Source organism: Osmerus mordax, chromosome 13 (assembly GCF_038355195.1).
Source record: "Osmerus mordax isolate fOsmMor3 chromosome 13, fOsmMor3.pri, whole genome shotgun sequence".
Taxonomy (NCBI): domain Eukaryota; kingdom Metazoa; phylum Chordata; class Actinopteri; order Osmeriformes; family Osmeridae; genus Osmerus; species Osmerus mordax.
The window spans coordinates 5064979-5083705 of record NC_090062.1 but is presented as its reverse complement, the minus strand read 5'-3'; the positions used below and the strand labels follow the sequence as shown (position 1 = coordinate 5083705).

Here is an 18727-nt window from a genome sequence, read left to right as displayed (position 1 = left end):
GTGCGTTTGTATGCGTCTCAATGTGTGTGTGCGTGCGTCTCAACTTGAACCCAGTCCCATTGCTGTTCTACCAACAGTGGCGATACCAAAATCCTTGAAAGAGCAGGAGGAGGAGAGGAGGTCAAAGGGTAGAATTAGAAAGGATGACTGCTGATTACCTAGCCAATCACCACTTCTCCTACTGTGAGTGCACAGTATCTGCGTGTATACGTGTGTGTGTGGATGGTAGGGGATACCACAAAGGCCCTGGCCTTCACAGCAATGTCTCGGTGACCTTTACCAAGATCCATCTACAGCACGGCCCTGTGTGCCAGCACAGTTCTTTCTGTCTTTCATCCATGTCTACCCTTCCAACCTTTAGCCCCTCATTTCATCAGTTCTGCCATTCCTCTACCTACTCTATCCTTCATTTCGACACACTCCTCCCCTCTCTCCATCTCTCCTTTCAAGTCTTTGTGGAGTAGTCGGGGGTTTGTGTTCAGGGCCTCCTTAATGATTTCCAGAATGGTGTGTGTGTGTGAGAGAGAGAGAGTGTGTGTCTGAATGTGAGCTAACTGCAGCAACAGCAGCAGGGGGTCGCTCTACAGACCAGAGGCCAGTAGTGTCTTTGTATTGCCAGAGAAGACACACACACACTATTAGACAACTACCTGCTGAGATACACACAATTACAAGAAGGTATCGGAAACGCACCTTGTTAATCCACGTCTCGAAGCCTAGAACATCTTTGTCCCTGGTTGTGAGGAATAAATCTGAAAAGAAAAGAATTAAAGAATCATTAGTTGTTGTTTTTTTCTGACCTTTTCATCTTTGTTTTGAAGTGTTTCACTTTTCCTTTTGTGAATGTCGTCTGGAATGCCTTTTTGGGTGTGCTCTTAAACAATGTCTCCTTGGTTCTTGACTGCACATTAAACTGCATGACTCCGCATTTTCAAACACCAAGCTTCTGTCTCCCTGCACAACGGCTAATTGTACATTAAATAATGGCATCGATTAGATGCCTGTTCACCGTGCTCGCCTTATAAACCTTGGCAAAGGCATCTTTCCAGGATACACGCACGCACACACAATCATGAGACGCGCACTTGGCAAATGCGCTTGCGTTATCTGTCAAGGCCCAAGGCAAACCGGCCGTCTTTAAACACTCTGCCGTTGGTCACGATCAAAGCCGGCATGATCATTCTAATGGTGTCTGGGCCTCCACTTCCAGTGAGCTGTTAAAATGATTTGTGGAGTAGAACGCTGTCATATTTTCTCTAGTCAATACCTCAATTGCACCTGCCGAGCACCCCTTCATATCAGCCCTGGGAATCCAATATCTGACAGGGATAATTCACCCTGCGGGTCTGGGGATTGGAGAGGGACGGGCTGGGCTGGGTGTAGGGGAGGCTAGCCACGCTGAATATTGACCTGATGGGTGGACAAAAGAAAAGAGGCAGAAGAGAGAGGAGTGGAAGACGGAGGAGAGGAGAGGGAGAGGCACAGACGAGAGAGGTAGCAGGAAAGGAGAGGTGGATGTCGAAGTAGAGGAGAGGCAAAGGGAGGAGGAGGAGAGGAGGAAGAACCGGGAGGAGAGGAGGGAGGGAAAGGAGAGGAGTAGAGGAGAGGGAGAAAGGAAGGAGAGCAGAGAAACCGCAGTGAATGAGAAGTGGTTACAGGAAGCCTCAGTGACATGGAAAGCTTCCGTCTAATCAAGGCTGGAGTCTGGCTGAGCTTGCTGATAGGCCGATTAATCAGCCTGTTTACAGCTCATCAACACCACTGGGCGCCCCGCTTTGCTCTTGACTGACAGGGCGCTTACTGCAGCGCCACAGTGAGCCCATCAACATGCCTCCACCCTCCATTTTGGACCGTTTCATCAGAGAGGGTGTACAGTGGGTGAGCCGAGCGCCTGACAGACATCGTGGAGGACCCTGCTAATGCCTGAGGAGGGACAGGAAGTGACAGGAGGACGCCTGGCTCCAGCGTTAATGGCTCTGTGAAGATATTGTTTTTCTTTTTTCTTCTCGTCAACGTGAACCGAGGTCTAAACTCCAGGGGCCCTCACGATCAGCCTCGTGGACGGGGCGAAGAGAGTCGTGCCTCCAAACAGGGATGTATTATTCAGGTGTGGGTGACGGGGGGGAGGGGGGGGTGGCTTTTGTCTCTAAGTGAGATGTCGTGTCACGGGGGTAATTACAAGCTCGCAGCCTCCGATTGCGGAGCGATCTCAGAAGCTCATTAGAGGAATGCCTCAATAATTCATCGAGTCAAAACTTTTAATTGATCCGACCACGTGTCGCCATCTAGTCGGCATCTTCAAACACAGCTCCTCTCTAACGTCTTCATTGCAAAAGTGGAAATCTGTAATCTGCTGATTATTCTCGGCCTCCCCCGCTCTCTCTCCCTCTCTCCCTCTCTCCCTCTCTCCCTCTCTCCCTCTCTCTCTCTCTCTCTCTACCTCTCTACCTCTCTACCTCTCTACCTCTCTACCTCTGTCTCTCTGTCTCTCTGTACCTCTGTACCTCTGTCTCTCTGTACCTCTGTCTCTCTGTACCTCTGTCTCTCTGTACCTCTGTCTCTCTGTACCTCTTTCTCTATCTCTCACTCCTTCTCGAGATGAGCAATACTTGATACTCTCTCTCTCTGATTAACCAGAGAGGTTTGCGTTCCGAAACCTCTCGTCCGATGAAGAGAGGGATCTCGATCCAGCAGGCGGGAGGCGAGGAAGAGTCGGTCGGAGGAGATGGAGATGGAGGCTGTAAAAATGCTGACCCCAGTCTCACATCTCTCCTGAAAAACATGCTGACCCGACAGGTCTGGGGGGAGAGAGGCCGTGTATGGATCATCCCTATCACACCCTCTCGTCTACTCACAACCAATCACACCTCCCCTATGACTCACTAACCCTGCCTCATGTCATAACGCATCAGGGTTATGACTTAGAACATGATGACATATAAAATAGGCAGACAGACCAACAGATTGACAGACCCACAGACGGCTCACTCGACCGACCGACAAGCTGTGCGACAAACAGGATGGTCTGCCTGAGAGAACCCCCTTCTTGATCACCGCCATGTTAGCGTCATGCTCTGATTCCGGAGACGCGTGCACACGCAGATCCATCCAGAATCTCGCACGATGATGTCTTGGCTTTCCTCACCGCCAGGAGGAATTCTCCCAGGGTGCATTGCTGCCAACGCCTCCGTGCCCCTCTATGTTTGTGAGCCGCTGTGTTTGCTGTTGGTGTGTTGGTTGTCATGGGCTGTCTGGCAAGTCGCCATTCATTATCAGCATGAATATTTCAAAGAAACTCCCGGATTAAAATATTAACAAGCACATTAAGATTAAAGCTCTGCCTTTGGGCCCAAAAAAACGCCAGAAAACATCAAGCCGATGTTGGGAATTCAGGATGTTCATGACAAGAGGAAGGACTGTTAAGGGAATGTTGGGCCCCTTTCCACAACCCATACATCGCAAGCTAACGATCACCTACTTCCAGCCAGTAGGCATATCTACGCCTAGAGATGTGTTACGGTGCCATATTGTAAGCTTTATAGCTAAACCCATCATTCTGATGTTACCCCACAAACAATAGTGCTCCACGACCTAGAACGATATTCGTCAAAATAGGTCGGCGCCAGCTCTCAGTCTCATCCCCAGATGTAGTGACATCACACCGAGCACGTCTGTGAGGTACAGAGGAAGGGCGGTGAGGATGAGCATGACACGGTTCACCCTGGTCTCACACCCGTCCAGGCAACACACACACACACACACCTGGCCATCTGGTCACTTTAACACCTGAACACCTGGTAACTGAAAAAATGGTGTTACATACATTAAGCCAGGCATTATTATTTAAGATGGAATCATTCCTGGCCATCCTAAGGCCTGGTCACTTCAAAACCTGCACACCTGAACACCTCATCCCCTGAACGAGTGTTGACACCAGGTAAGTGATGGACTAGACCTGGGGACCAGGGTAGAGAACAGGAGGGGGCAGAAGAGAGGGAGGATGACAGTGATGGGAGAGAAGATGGACGAGCGATGGAAGGAAGACAAGGAGAGATTAAGAGGGAGAGAGGCCAGAGCTTATGTGTTATTCATAACCTCTACCCCAGATTTGTTGGGGAATTGGAACCAATCTAAGGCCCCAAACGGTTTCATTATCTTACTTAAAATCTAGAGTGCCCCACCCCTCCTTCTCCCTTGCTGCACCTACCTCCATGACACTCTCTCATCCGTACACGCTTCTCTCTCTCTCTCTCTCTGTCGCTGTATTTATTTCTTCGTCAGTTCCTAAACCTCCCTCCCTCCCCTCTTTCTGCCCCCTGGTGGAGCTGTCTCCATCACATCCTGCAGGGTCCTTGATAAAAAGCTGGAGCATGCGTCATCCTCGTCTGAGGAGCTATGGCTTATACACAGTCCATAATAGATAACAGTGGGTGGCATAATCTCTCATCTCTCTCCCCTCCACCTACCTTCGCCTTTTTCGGTTTACTTGGCCTCTCTTTTCTGTCTGTCTGTCTGTCTGTATGTCTTTGGTACTTCTCAGCTAGGTAGGGTACAGTTCATGAGGATGAAAAGGTGAGTTCATTGTATTGGCAGAAACAGCTAAGCTGAATCAAACATGATAGTAGGCTGTGTGTATGTGTGTGTATATGAGTGTCAGAGAGAGAGAGAGAGAGAGAGAGAGAGAGAGAGAGAGAGAGAGAGAGAGAGCTAGAGAAAGAGTGCTAAAGAGCGAGAGAAAGAGAGAGAGAATGATTAGTGTGTGTGAGAGAGAGACAGATTACTATGGGATAAAGATCATTAATGCTCTAATGCTAATCAATCTAATACAGATTAGCTCAAGCACAGAAGTCACCCAGCTCTCAGACTGCCAGCGTTTAAGAGTTAGGCCAGCACCTAAAGTTCCTCCACAACTCCATTTGGCCAAAGTCTCCCAATTTATAATGACAATTACAGTTACTGCAAGAACCATAATAATTGTGTTCATGTCATAACAACGGCAATCAATGAACAGTTTTTCATAAGTCCAAATGAAAACGGCATTGACCAGTGCAGACACACAATGCGTGCGTGCACACACACACACACACACACACAGGCAATTAAACCTGGCGTTTCATAAATGATGAATTATCCCTCATGGCCTCGCTAACAACGCTGATTAAGAAGCAGCAGTGACTCTCAGGGTCACGTACAGAGGAGTGGTAAGTGGTAGAGAGAGATAGGAGAGGGATGGGAGAGAGGGATAGGAGAGAGGGATGGTAGAGAGGGATAGGAGAGAGGGATAGGAGAGAGGGATAGGAGAGGGGGATAGGAGAGAGGGATAGGAGAGAGGGATAGGAGAGGGGGATAGGAGAGGGGGATAGGAGAGAGGGATAGGAGAGAGGGATAGGAGAGAAGGATAGGAGAGAGGGATAGGAGAGGGGGATAGGAGAGAGGGATAGGAGAGAGGGATAGGAGAGAGGGATAGGAGAGAGGGATAGGAGAGAGGGATAGGAGAGGGATAGGAGAGAGGGATAGGAGAGAGGGATAGGAGAGAGGGATAGGAGAGAGGGATAGGAGAGAGGGATAGGAGAGAGGGATAGGAGAGAGGGATAGGAGAGAGGGATAGGAGAGAGGGATAGGAGAGGGGGATAGGAGAGGGGGATAGGAGAGAGGGGTAGGAGAGAGGGATAGGAGAGGGATAGGAGAGAGGGATAGGAGAGAGGGATAGGAGAGAGGGATAGGAGAGAGGGATAGGAGAGAGGGATAGGAGAGAGGGATAGGAGAGGGGGATAGGAGAGAGGGATAGGAGAGAGGGATGGGAGAGAGGGATGGGAGAGAGGGATAGGAGAGAGGGATAGGAGAGAGGGATGGGAGAGAGGGATAGGAGAGAGGGATAGGAGAGAGGGATAGGAGAGAGGGATAGGAGAGAGGGATGGGAGAGAGGGATGGGAGAGAGGGATGGGAGAGAGGGATAGGAGAGAGGGATGGGAGAGAGGGATAGGAGAGAGGGATAGGAGAGAGGGATAGGAGAGAGGGATGGGAAACCAGGAGAAAACACGGGCTGGGGGATGACGAACGATGGAGAGCAGAGGTGTTGATGTCTGTGTAATTACTCCGTCTCCACACCTCTCCCTCATTACCCCCCCCAACACACACAGTACAGCCCTGCTCCCAGTGAAGTAGACCGCGATGCAGCTCTGCCCATGGAGAGGACTCCCATGTTGTGACTGGGTGTTACGTGTTTCCACGGCACCGCACGCACGCACACGTACAGTCTTGACAGTTGATTAGGGAACCGCAGCTCGATGTGAGCAATCATCATTACCCAGAACCCATCCCTTTCCAGCTCTGCTCTGCTCGTCACATCGCCCTTCTCTTCCTCGCGCTCTCTCCACCCCCCCCCTCCCTCTTCCTCCTCCTATTCCCGCCCGTCCCATTTCACCTCCCTCCTCTTTACACTAGCCCCGTTCTCTTCCTCCGGTGGTCACACGCTCTGCATCTCCTCCCCCTCACGCCCCCACTCCCACCACCCTCCTCCTCTTCACACCCCTCTTCACCCCCCCCCCCCCCCCCCCCACCCCCGGGCTGCTCACACCCTCAGCGCAGGCAGAGGAAGCCGGTCGCCCCGGCAGCACACCTGTCTGCAGGCATCACCCTGCCACAGGCCGTCAGCTCCATTACAGACACAGGAGACCGAGGGAGGGAGTGAAAGAAAGAAAGAGAGAAAGAGGGGGCAACAAGGGAATGAGAAATCTATAGAAATGTACACACACATGCACAGAGACAGAGATAATGAGAGAGACAGAAATAGAGAAAGAGCGAGAAACAGAAATAGAGAGAGCGAGCGCAACAGGACAGAAAGCCCAGCATTAATGCCCCAGAGCAGGTTATTTGTTAGGCTGTTACTCAGCAAACAAGCTGTGACTGCTCGTCTCCCCCCCACCCCTCTCCCCCTCCCCCCTGCACCCATCTCCTCTCCCCCCTCTCCTGTCTCCCCCCCCCCCCCCCCCCCCCACACACACACACACCCCTGCAGGACCCTAGAGACGGGCTCACGCATGGCCATCATGGACACTGATCTCATTGCTCTTTATAGAGGTTGGAGGCTACGTGCTCATGTGTGTGTGTGCGCACGTGTATGTTTATGTGCACGTGTGTCCACTTCCTGCATGGTCTCCCCCCCCCCCCCCCCCCCCCCACACACACACACACACCCCTCCCCCCACTCTGTTCGCGGAGCGTGAGTCATTGTGTCCTCATCTGGTTGTATTGATTCTCTTCTCCTGTCTTTAACCTCCCTGCCCCGGCCCAGCTCCCTGCTCCGGCCCAGCACACAGACCAGCCTCTGACATTAGCAGGGAAATGTCACGGCAGCTATCAGTGAAATGGATACCCCAGCCAGCCAACAGTGTGTGTGTGTGTGTGTGAGACACTGCAGCCCTAGCCCGACAGACTGATGCAGGATGTCTAACCAAGGATGAATCCTTGGTTATCCCAGGCCTCCCCCCTCCTCTCCCGACACCAGGGCCTGACCAGCAGTACGGCCACGTTCAAGGACACATCCCCCTGAACGCCATCCCAGCGCTCAGACGACCGAGACATGCGGAAGGGGCGACCCCGATGGGTGGACCAAGCCCTGCCTGGCCAATCTGTGTGAAATGTAGCGCTGTCCAGCTACAATGAGTAGGCCTATCAGACCGTGAAACGAGCAAACCACCCAAAGAAGACTTACAGCAGCGCAACATTGGCTATGGGAAGAGCAATGGCTTTGGTCAGGCAGATACGCAGGCACCAATGACTTGTTTGTATTTTGATGACATCGTCTTTCTAGTCAGATGTCTTGGTGGTGGCGGTCTCCTTGAGGCTAATTGTGTGTAATTATCATTTCGATATCTTATAATGCTACACATTTCTGGCAAGCTAGAGAAATATGTAACCGTGCAGAGTTAGTTGGAGCAAAGCAAAATCGAAAGGACAAGATCTAAGCTTCTTGCTTGAAGCAAAAACAAAAACTGTATCTATCTGGAAAATAGAGCGAGAGCAAGGAATTGAGGGCAAGAAGAGAATGAAAACCACATAAATAAATCCTATAAGCCAATCCAGGGCCTCCGCTCAGAGGCCTCGGCCCAAATAGTTTTGAAAGCAGCTCATTCACAAACATGACACAACGACAGCGCGGGAGAAATGGATAGACGTAATTCCAAGGGGAAATAATCTCCTAAAACCATTAAAGTAACAACGTAGGTGCACCATGGGGGATTAGGACTAACCCTACACACAGGCCCCATCCCATTTCTCTGCTACTGTACCGCCGTGTGTGTTGCAAACACTGCACAACACTGCTAGACGGCTCACACAACTCCCGTAACAAGCTTAGGAAAGATCAGCTATTGAGTTGAGTAGAGTAGAGCTCGAGGTCTGTGTGTGTTTGTGTTTGTGCAGGACGTAAGTAATGTGCAGTTTGCCTGTGCGCACATTGCCGTGTTTGTCATCTCGGGGTGCGGTGTGTGTTCCACCGTGTATCGGGGGGGTTGTGTACTCAGCAGTGTGACCATGTGTATTTGTAAACCCATTACACAGCTCTAATCAAACTGGCTCTGTTCCAGTCACACACACACACACACACACACACCCTGCTGCCACTCCGGAACCATACAAGTACAAATCTGGCTCGGCGATGCTAGCAAGCCACTTCCAGAAAGAACCTCGGTGCGTAAAGTGTGTATCGGACTCGACATCTACAAACAGGCGACAGAGGCCAAGCGATCCATATCATGAGAGGGCTCTCCATGTCTCTCTATGACAGCTGCTGGACACAGGCAGGTGTTAGGTGGGCTAGAGGGGTCTGTCAGGGGGGAGGGTTATGCTAACACTCTCCCCTAAGCCCAGAGGGATGGAGCTAAGCTGTTCCACTGGCGCTGAGAGGAGCACGTCTTGCTAGGGGACCGCATGAGAGAAGCAGCATGACGAGAGGCCACAGCCATCATGGCTATCAGCCAGGAAATCTGCTGCTTGATTTATTCATGTATTCATTTATCTACAAAAACCCATGTTTACCAAAATAACTGCAGCTAAACGACATGTTTGATACTATGCCAGGTTGTTCCTGCAGGCGAGCGCGTTGAAAGGTTGCGTCTCCAAAGCCTGCTAGAAGGAACACTGGGGAGACCGTGTTTCAGGTCATTCTCAACTCTCAAATACATGGCAACAGTATAATGGAAAACTACATTCAGATATGTGGGTGTGTTTATTTCAGCTTCTCCACTAGGGGGTTGTTTATTATCTATCCAGAGGCAAGGTGCCACATCCTACTTGGCACCACATCATTGCAGGAGTAGTGGTGCAGAACTCATAGGAAAGACTGCCTTCCAGCATCAAGATGTACTGACTGCACAACAATCAGGACTCCTACTCCAATCTCCTTGTCATTCTATCTGTAGTCATTCTATCTCTAGTCATTCTATATGTGGTCATTTTCTAGTCATTCTATCTCTAGTCATGCTCGCTCCATGATCTGTCCAGTTATGCTGTATCCCCAGTTATACGGGATCATTCAATGTTCAATCGCTGAATGGATCCCTGCTCTAACCTTGCTATGAGGCAAATCTTTTTCCCTTGCCTTGCTCCCACAATCAACTTGTCATTCTCAACAGAGAAAGGGTGCTTAATGAGGTGCCGCGCGGAACATATTTGGATGTCCCGTTGCTTAGCAACAGGCAGTGCAACATTTTCGTTGTCTTGGCATGTATGTTGTGCATAATAAAATTAGAATTATTTGATCATTACCACCTTTTCTATATTAAGATCCTCTCAGCGCAACAATTCTAACAGATGCATCGTCAAGAATTGGAAGTCTGATATTGACCCAGGGATTGACTAACTAAAACACATCAATGATTATTAAACTCCCGTGAGGTGATTTTTTTGATGTACGGAAGACAGATGAAGGTCAGTCCCATGCTAGGCCACCAGCCCTCTGCCCTTCTCATGGTACCAATGCTCCCTCTACCTCAGAATAAGTCTTGCTTAAAGGGGCCAACTCGGGGTTACAGACCTTATGGTTTATTTAGGTTGGCCAGGCGCTTCCATATCACCTGGAGAGTGAAATCAAGCTGAACTCAGAGGTAGGGAACTATTTCACGTTTAAATAGTTCATCACAGGTCTGGATATGGGTACAGTCTGGATCAGCAGAACCTAGATCAGACTATGAATCGTGAAGCTTTACAGTAGCATATTCCTCCAGTTCGGAGTCTGGTTATCAAGTATTGCTCATCTCGAGAAGGAGTGAGAGATAGAGAAAGAGGTACAGAGAGAGAGAGAGGTACAGAGAGAGAGAGAGGTACAGAGAGAGAGAGAGAGGTACAGAGAGAGAGAGAGGTACAGAGAGAGAGAGAGGTACAGAGAGAGAGAGAGGTACAGAGAGAGAGAGAGAGAGAGAGAGAGAGAGAGAGAGAGAGAGAGAGAGAGAGAGAGAGAGAGAGAGAGAGAGAGAGAGAGAGAGAGAGAGAGAGAGAGAGAGAGAGAGAGAGAGAGAGAGAGAGAGAGAGAGAGAGAGAGAGAGAGAGAGAGAGAGAGAGAGAGAGAGAGAGAGAGAGAGAGAGAGAGAGAGAGAGAGAGAGAGAGAGAGAGGAGAGAGAGAGAGAGAGAGAGAGAGAGAGAGAGAGAGAGAGAGAGAGAGAGAGAATAGGAGCCACATAGGCTTGTCTCCTGTATTTTGGTCTTGCATTGGTCACCACACCGTCACTTGAGGTGGTGGGAGAGTTAACATGGGTTTGGGCAGGAATGGTGGTGGTCGTATGTGGTTGAATTCAGCTGCTCATTCTTCTTTGGCACTGACAAAAGGGAGGGGGTGAGCATGGGAGTGAATATTTGCTGTTGACCGCACTCATGCACTCCTGGTAACTTAGTACCAGTTTGTATTTTTACGTATTTATGAAGTGGAAGAATGAATGGTAAAAAGCATATCCTTGAACTGAGGTATTTTGAAACGACACATTACCATGTCTTATCCTATGTCTAGTCCTTCGCTGCTCTTTTGGACTGCCTCCTTATAGCAGCTATAGAGAGAGAGAGGAGAGAGAAGAGAGGAGAGAGGAGAGAGAAAAAAGAAAGAAAGAAAGAAGAGAGAGAGAGCACTGCTCGATGATCTACAGTACTAGGAGACAGTCTCCTTCTGGAGAGCTGCTATAGAGAGAGAGAGAGCCAGAGAGAGAGAGAGCCAGAGAGAGAGAAAGAGAGAGGGCGGAAGAGAGAGAGAGCACTGCTCGATGATGTACAGTACTAGGAGACAGTGTCCTGCTGGAGAGTCCAATCTCCAGCCTAAATGAGGCCTTGACACCGAGCAGGAAGCAATTTGAGCCCGAGTCAGGGAAGGAGGCTGTGGACCTTATGTTTACTGCTTTAAACACAAGGGCCAAATTTGAAGTCACGACATGAGCCCAACCTTGCTCTGATCATCCTTGAACCGGTGGCATTCTGGCTAATTAAATACCTCAGCTCTGACGCTGGGATAGGGGGCTACAGTACTCTGAGCTACAGAGGACTTCGATCTGAGAGGAACCTCTGCATGGCTGTACGGAGGCCAAGGAGCTCCTGTTATTCCGAGACTGGTAGATATTCTACTGTACTGAGGCATGAAGTGAGGTCTGACCCGCTTGTATGCTGCGCCATCTGGATGTTTATGCAAGCTCACAATGTCTGTCCTTGGAACTTATCTTTTCTTCCTCAAGCTCAGAGCCAGGCTTTAGTTCACCATGCTAATGCGTTTCCTGAAAGACGTGGTCCCGCCTCTCCCCGGCCTGCCATCTTTTGAAAACCAGGTGGCCGGATGAGACACTGAGCTGTGACTCACCAGAGGGCTGTTTCATGTGTGTGGAGCCTCACGCACACTCCCACACGGCAGCTAGCAGCTAGAGACAGCTGTAATTGTAGAGCAGCATTTAGCCAGAGCTACTTCGCTTCCCTCTCAGTTCTTCATGCGCAGCAATTTTCCCCAACAGCTGCATACTTAGGCTTTCTAAATGTGGCATTCATTTATTATTTTTTTACCTGTGCCAATCTGATTGGTGGAGGCACGTACCCACGGCGACTGGGCGCCGTTCTCTCCCAGTTTGGGTTTAGAGAGTTGAGGCTGGGGTCATCCTGCTGTGATCCTGCCCAGAAATGTGTGCCTGTGTGTGTGTGTGTGTGCCTGTGTGTGTGTGTGTGTGTGTGTGTGTGTGTGTGTGTGTGTGTGTGTGTGTGTGTGTGTGTGTGTGTGTGTGTGTGTGTGTGTGTGTGTCAGAAAGAGTGAGTACAGGTGTTCAGCCTCCACCTCATGCCTCTGGTTTTGTGTAGATAAATGGACATGATCTGAAATCCCCTCAGGATAGATAGACAGACACTCCAGGCCCATGGCATCTCCAGCCCCTCACACAGGATGGGAAGCAGAGATAGGCAGCTGGCCGTCCAGTCACTCATCCTGACTGACTGGACCCCGTTCTGCTACAGTAAATTATTATGACAAGCGGCCACCAACTATTCCTTAATCCAACACTGCGCAAAATCACAAACAACCTAACAACATTGCTTATTATTCAGAAGCAGCATAGAATTCTAACATTTCCAATAAAAGACAACAAGAGAAAGAGAGTGAGAATGTGAGACAGAGAGAGATAAAGAGAGAGAGAGTATTAATATTCTCTGGTTGAATCACTGCATTCCAGTAAGCAGACTACCTGAATCCAAAAAAACTACCAGCTGCAGGTACAATAACAAAATCCTGATCTTATTAAGATGGAAATGTGGAGAAAAGTAAAGGGACACTAAGTCTTAGTGGCAGGCTTGTTGGGCAGCATGTCAGTGAATAATAAGAGAGGCAGTACGACGAGAATAAACCGATTAATTAATTCAGTGGTTAGGAAAATGGGAATTTCTCTCTCTCTTAGTCAACTTGAACATGTTTTGACTCTGTGTGAACTTTTCAGCACTACTGTTTGCAGCTGAGGAGTTGCTCTACTGCAAAAAGGAGGAAATATAACTAAAATGATAAATGACAGAGTATTCTAAAGCGGTTAATGTCAGAGAGGATAGAGGATATTCAGGACTGCACACTTGTCTTCTTATACCAGGGGAAAGGTTCAACGACAGACTTTCCCTCAGACTTCAACACCCAGTTGGCCACATCTAGAACTATAAACACTGACTCACCAGCTGTGAAATCTTTGTTCAGGTCGATGAAAGCATTGGAATGGGGGACACGCATATTCACAGGTGAAGCCAAAGCTCTCTGGCATGTGGTGATCCTGGTGTAGCAGAGGACATGAAGACAGAAACTCAAAATAAAGCATTTGTTTGATCATGTTTTGACTTACAATAAAGATTGTTTTTCCATTCATGTATATCAATTCACATCACCTGAAGGTCTTCCCCTCTCTGTACCCCTCACTCTCTGTACCCCTCACTCTCTGTACCCCTCACTCTCTGTACCCCTCACTCTCTGTACCCCTCACACTCCCCCCACTACCCCTCACTCTCTGTACCCATCACTCTCTGTACCCCTCACTCTCTGTACCCCTCACTCTCTGTACCCCTCACTCTACCCCCCACTCTACCCCCCACTCTACCCCCCACTCTACCCCCACTCTACCCCTCACTCTACCCCCTTCTCTACCCCCCCACTCTACCCCTCCCCCTCACTCTACCCCTCACTCTACCCCTCACTCTACCCCTTCTCTACCCCTCACTCTACCCCTCACTCTACCCCTCACTCTACCCCTCACTCTACCCCTCACTCTACCCCCCACTCTACCCCTCCCCCTCACTCCCCCTCACTCTATCCCTCACTCTACCCCTCACTCTACCCCTCACTCTCACCTTCCAGTAAGATCGCAGACTTGAGTGGAACTGTTAGCAGTGATCCCAAAGATGTCTGGAATCATGTCTCCATTGAAACTGCAAGGAGCAATTTGAATAGACTATCAGCAAATGAGTGTCACAAAGCAGAGTGTAGAAAGTTCAGATAATGTGATTTTGTTTCTGTAATGTTACACTTGGATTGAACTGAAGTAGTTACAAAAACAAATTCAATGTGTATTGATTTAGCTTTGCCTCATGTACTTTAACAACACTGATGCTGGCTTCTATTCAAATGTGTATTGTTATGATTTCACATACAGTTATGTAACACCAACAAAAGTATTGTTTAGAGAAGAACAGATGTTTTAAGAGTATATTTTTAAGAGACAAATGGTTATGTATTAAATCTGGCAGGAGGACTGTTTACATGTGTATAACTTACTCCATGACAAGAGGCTGATCCACAAATGTTGTGTTAAGTTCAACTCGCATATGTGTGTCTGTGGAGAAGGAGCAAATATCCATATTTCACCATAAAGCCAGAACATATGAATTTGCTACGCAGAGATATTGTATATCTGAAAGATCAAGTTTAGCTTTTGATGCTCATGAGACAAAATTGGTTCCCAACTGTATTCAAGATATTGGATTGTGCAGTACATTTGTGGCTATAAGTTTTGGCAATGACAAATGTTGTGTTTTGCAAAGTTTGCTGGTTCAGTATTTGAGGAAAATGTTTTCACATGTTTCCATAGAATACTGAAATACAATAAGGCACATTTCATATTTTTTAAATCTTTTTGGGGCGAACATTTTCAATATATGCAAACAGTCCCCTCTTTTACAGCAGTCAATCTGCTCTTAAAATCCAATCAGAATGATAGTGATTTCACCTGGCTAGAACTAGTTCACACTTTCCCCTGTGCTGATGATATGACTTACTGAAATTATGTTAGCAGTCATTTTATGCCAAGGCCCAGCAAGCTTTGCAAACACAAAATGTATGTCGCTCCCAATACTTTTGGCCACGGATGTACTCGTTAATGTAGTCCATGGTTTCACAAATCTAAATTAAGCATACAATTATATTGACATAGTCTCAAACCATGTCCAGAAAACGATAAGTGTTCCAGAACTAGGCTGTTTACCCAGGGTTTGGTTGTTTCCCCAGAAAATGAAGACCCTGGTCTCGACTGAAGTTTTGGATGTAAGATGGGCGGTGAGGAGCAAATCCATCTGAGAGTCTCCATCATAGTCACCAGGAACCACACTGGTGATGATGACATCCCTGGAGGACAGAGTATGATCGATCAGTGAACTGATAGACCTGACACAACCACAACCCAAGACTCTCATATTATTATTATTATTATTATTATTATTATTATTATTAGACATATTATATTAAGGATTAGTATAATACCGAATCCTTGAGTCTAACTTACTTTGGGAGATCTTCCTTTTTGACATGTACTTTGGGCTTGAAGTATGGCACTTTCAAATCAGCCAAAAAAATGACCAATTCAGACTCTGAAAGACACACAGGCTTATTAAAAACGCACAAGCTAATCGTCTATTGTCATGTGAAGTTAAAAAACAATGCTAACAAGGATCTACACCTCAAACCTCTATTTGGCAAGGATGATGTAAAATAGCAGTATTAACAAGGAAGTCGTATTTAAATATGCATCTGCGATATAGACATTGTACCAACACTCACGTTCTCGGATGATGAATATGTCTGTTTGTTTATCCGAGTTAAAATCGCCAAACGCAGCCACAGTGCCATAATTTTCAGACCCGAATAGGTCAGTTGTTACATCTTGAAGACCATTAGCAAAATGTTGTCCTGATATATATAATGTAAATGCCAAAACATTTATAGAAAACGTCCACATCCTCATAGCTGTTCAGTTCATACAGCACGAACTGAAATACTGCAGTGCACTTTACGGCAGAGTGGAACGTCACTAGCCTTCTCAAGTAGTGTATTTTGATGCATGTAAACAGTTTCATTAAAACACTTGTTACAGTTTACAGCAGTACAAAATGGCTGCAATGACAGTCTTATACCAGAGACAGGCTCTGCTTATACTCTGTGTGTAATATATTTATTAGGGGGCTAAAAAGTATTGGGAGTGACGTCACTGTAAACGGGGTCTTCCTGATTTACGGCAGTGTCGCTGTGACAGTTCATAGTAAACATGGCAAGCTTGGCAGATGTCGGCTGGAAGATCCTGGAATTTAAAGCCAGATCAAAACGTTCAGGTTTGATACATTTTCATGCATGACACTGCGAAACGTTGGAACATGTTCCGCTGGTTGTTGCTCTTATGTCAATGAAAGCCACGATATAACCGTGTTATTTTGTTTGTCAAACCACTGCAACGGTGGTCACAATCATAAAGGTCAGAGTTATTCGTTTGCAGTACTGAAGCGCTATTTTAAGACTGGACATTAGGTATTGACTCCAAACGATCTTCGTCTTTTGCTGTTCTTGGCAATAACTACTGTCTACAGAATACAGTGCAGCTTCATCAATCTAGATGCTGCAGGCCAACTTGTAGCTTGGCAATGTTTTAAATCATAAATGGATGTATGCTAGGCTTGTAGGTCAAATATCCTAAAACATATGGCCTTGACTGATCAAAACTGTCTCAACTTTAATTCTAATGATTCCATCTGCCTCTGCATACAATATGTCGTATTTAATTATGTGAATCTCGACAATCCATTAGAATACTATTGTGACTTTCATCTTAATATAATTTAAGCTTTCAGTGTAATCCATATCCATCTATCAAAACAGGAAATTTCCAGTTGGATTGTAATGAGGAATGGGTTTTAATTTGTTGCATGTTAGATACTGTGTCTAACCCCTCCAAACAATTAACTTGTCATTTAATTCTGGCTGTGCAAGTCTGTACTAACTGCATTGTGAATTGCCATAGATCTGATCTAATTTAGCTGAGACGCTTGCCCTTTACATCACCTGTTGAGAATGGCCAGCTCACTGTGTGAGGTATCTGGATCTCCAAGGAAACTCATCAGATATGGTAAGTGTTGTTAAATTAAAGTGCTGAAACTCATTTCAGCATTTTCGACCGAAATATGTTAATGGACACTGACCATTCTCCTGTTTAAACAATAGCAATCAATGAAATTGCACAGAAAGAAAATGTAGGACAACAATGAAGTACATACCGTCCTTGGTCTTGACCCCAAGAAAGCTAGTTTGTAACTATTATGATACAGCTCTGGCCTTGAACATTATTAAAACAGTATTATTAAAACCTTTTTTTTTTATCACAAAAAAGTGTTTTCAATAGAATTATTTAAACCAATATTTGATTGACTCTAAGGTTTCATTATTATAGTTTCATCCAACTACATAGTGTAGGTCTTTCCATATTGTTCCATTCTATATAAATTAGGAAGTCATGTAATTTGCATATTGGACTATTGAGTCATCTTAAAAAAAGGGGATTGGCTTTGTCCCAACTGCTTAAAAACCTGATGAAAATTATGGTAATTTGCCTAGAAATGTGAATTTTTCTGTACCTGAGGTATTGACCCGAGGTCAATCCCATTAAAATGTAAATCGCTCCAAAGTTAAATGTGTGTCTGAATGAGAGGCTCCACAGATGGGGTTTCCCCTGGAACTCTGCTTTGAAGAGGACCAAAAAGAATGGAAATATATAGTTCCATTATACCCTAAAACGCTCGCTGCTGAGATTTAGGCCAACTGGTGCTGGAGGTTTGGGGTGATATTTGCAGTGAGATGACTTGTTGTGGCTTTTGAATTGGAAGCTTGTAAGAGCTTCTAACGGCATGCTCCAATTCATTTGTTTCCCTACGAAACACACAGGAATGATCTGTGTCATGTGATCTTGGCATGTTGTGTAACTGTGTTTGTGTTCCTTCCCAGGCTCCATCTATGAGCCCCTCAAGTTGTCTGTCCTCCACCGGGAGGACGAGCCTCTCTGGGAGAGATTGGACCGCTACTACAATGCTGGTAGGTTCCCTGTGAACGTTCTACTTATGTGAATAAACCAATATCTGGATTTCCTTCACAAGTACTTAAATCCTACTTTTAAACAAACTTTATTTGGATGATTTACTATCCAATTATTTGCTAGTTTAAGGATTGCAACTTGAAACAACTTGGGTTGGTTGTTAGAGTTGGGTTGACAGGTGGAAAAAGTTTATGGCTGTTTCAGGACATTATAGTTCTAGTATTATGTTCAAGGTTTTCTGTTCCTCTCAGCTTAATATGAGTGTATTGGTGGCCTGGCGGATGCTATTTCCACAGGTGAGTGCATGTTTGGCAGACAGCCCAGTCACAGCTCATTGGTTTGTTGTGATGATGACAGGGCAAAGCGAGGAGGGGGCGTGGATACAGCACAAATTGCATTATTTTCCACGGTTAGACAGAGGAGGAACTTGTTTTTCTCATACTGTGAAATTCAGTTAGTGTCAGCCTACAGAACAGTTCATTGACCTCAGTTTGTGCCATTGTGTTAGTATATTGTATCCACTTGCTAAAACAAGTTTCTCTAACTGATCGTCTTTTCACAAGAAGCAGGGAAGAGAGAGGGAACAGCAGGCGTAGCCCTTTACAGTATCTAAAAATGGATAGAAGTCTGGAAATGCACTTACATAATTCGGTGCTGCAGCCTCAAAATGTGGTTGCTTCATTTGAGCCGGGGGACAATAGATGGACTGCTGTTATCACCAACACACAACCCAGAGAGTGACTAGACAATTCTGCCTCAGGTGTAAATGACACGGCCAATCCGATGATGTCGGTGATTCTATTACTCCTTTCTACCGAAAAGTGATGGGCAGAGATTGTTGGGGCATTACATAGCTCCTGTGATGTATGCAAACCTTCAAACAATTCTTGAA

General features: G+C 46.8%; 2 protein-coding genes across 4 annotated transcripts in view; one reads left to right on the top strand and one right to left on the bottom strand.

Moving 5' to 3' along the window:
- Window positions 1–15728, bottom strand: part of itfg1 (integrin alpha FG-GAP repeat containing 1) — an 83207-nt gene extending 67479 nt beyond the window's left edge. Inside the window, exons 1-7 of the mRNA XM_067249011.1 lie at window positions 15540–15728; window positions 15265–15349; window positions 14968–15107; window positions 14262–14319; window positions 13838–13915; window positions 13172–13266; window positions 694–752 (exon numbers count right to left, since the gene is read on the bottom strand). Of these exons, the coding sequence (XP_067105112.1) occupies window positions 694–752; window positions 13172–13266; window positions 13838–13915; window positions 14262–14319; window positions 14968–15107; window positions 15265–15349; window positions 15540–15723 (699 nt within the window). The 5' untranslated portion in view covers window positions 15724–15728. The remainder of the gene's footprint in view (window positions 1–693; window positions 753–13171; window positions 13267–13837; window positions 13916–14261; window positions 14320–14967; window positions 15108–15264; window positions 15350–15539) is intronic.
- Window positions 15729–16023: 295 nt separating this feature from the next.
- phkb (phosphorylase kinase, beta) overlaps window positions 16024–18727 on the top strand; it is a 43135-nt gene continuing 40431 nt past the window's right edge. For 2 of the 3 annotated variants that reach the window (XM_067248594.1, XM_067248595.1), the window contains exons 1-2: window positions 16024–16087; window positions 17748–17834. In XM_067248594.1, coding sequence (XP_067104695.1) covers window positions 16024–16087; window positions 17748–17834 — 151 coding nt within the window. Of the gene's footprint in view, window positions 16088–16770; window positions 16876–17747; window positions 17835–18727 lie in introns of all 3 variants that reach the window. The other variant, XM_067248596.1, reaches the window with a different exon arrangement.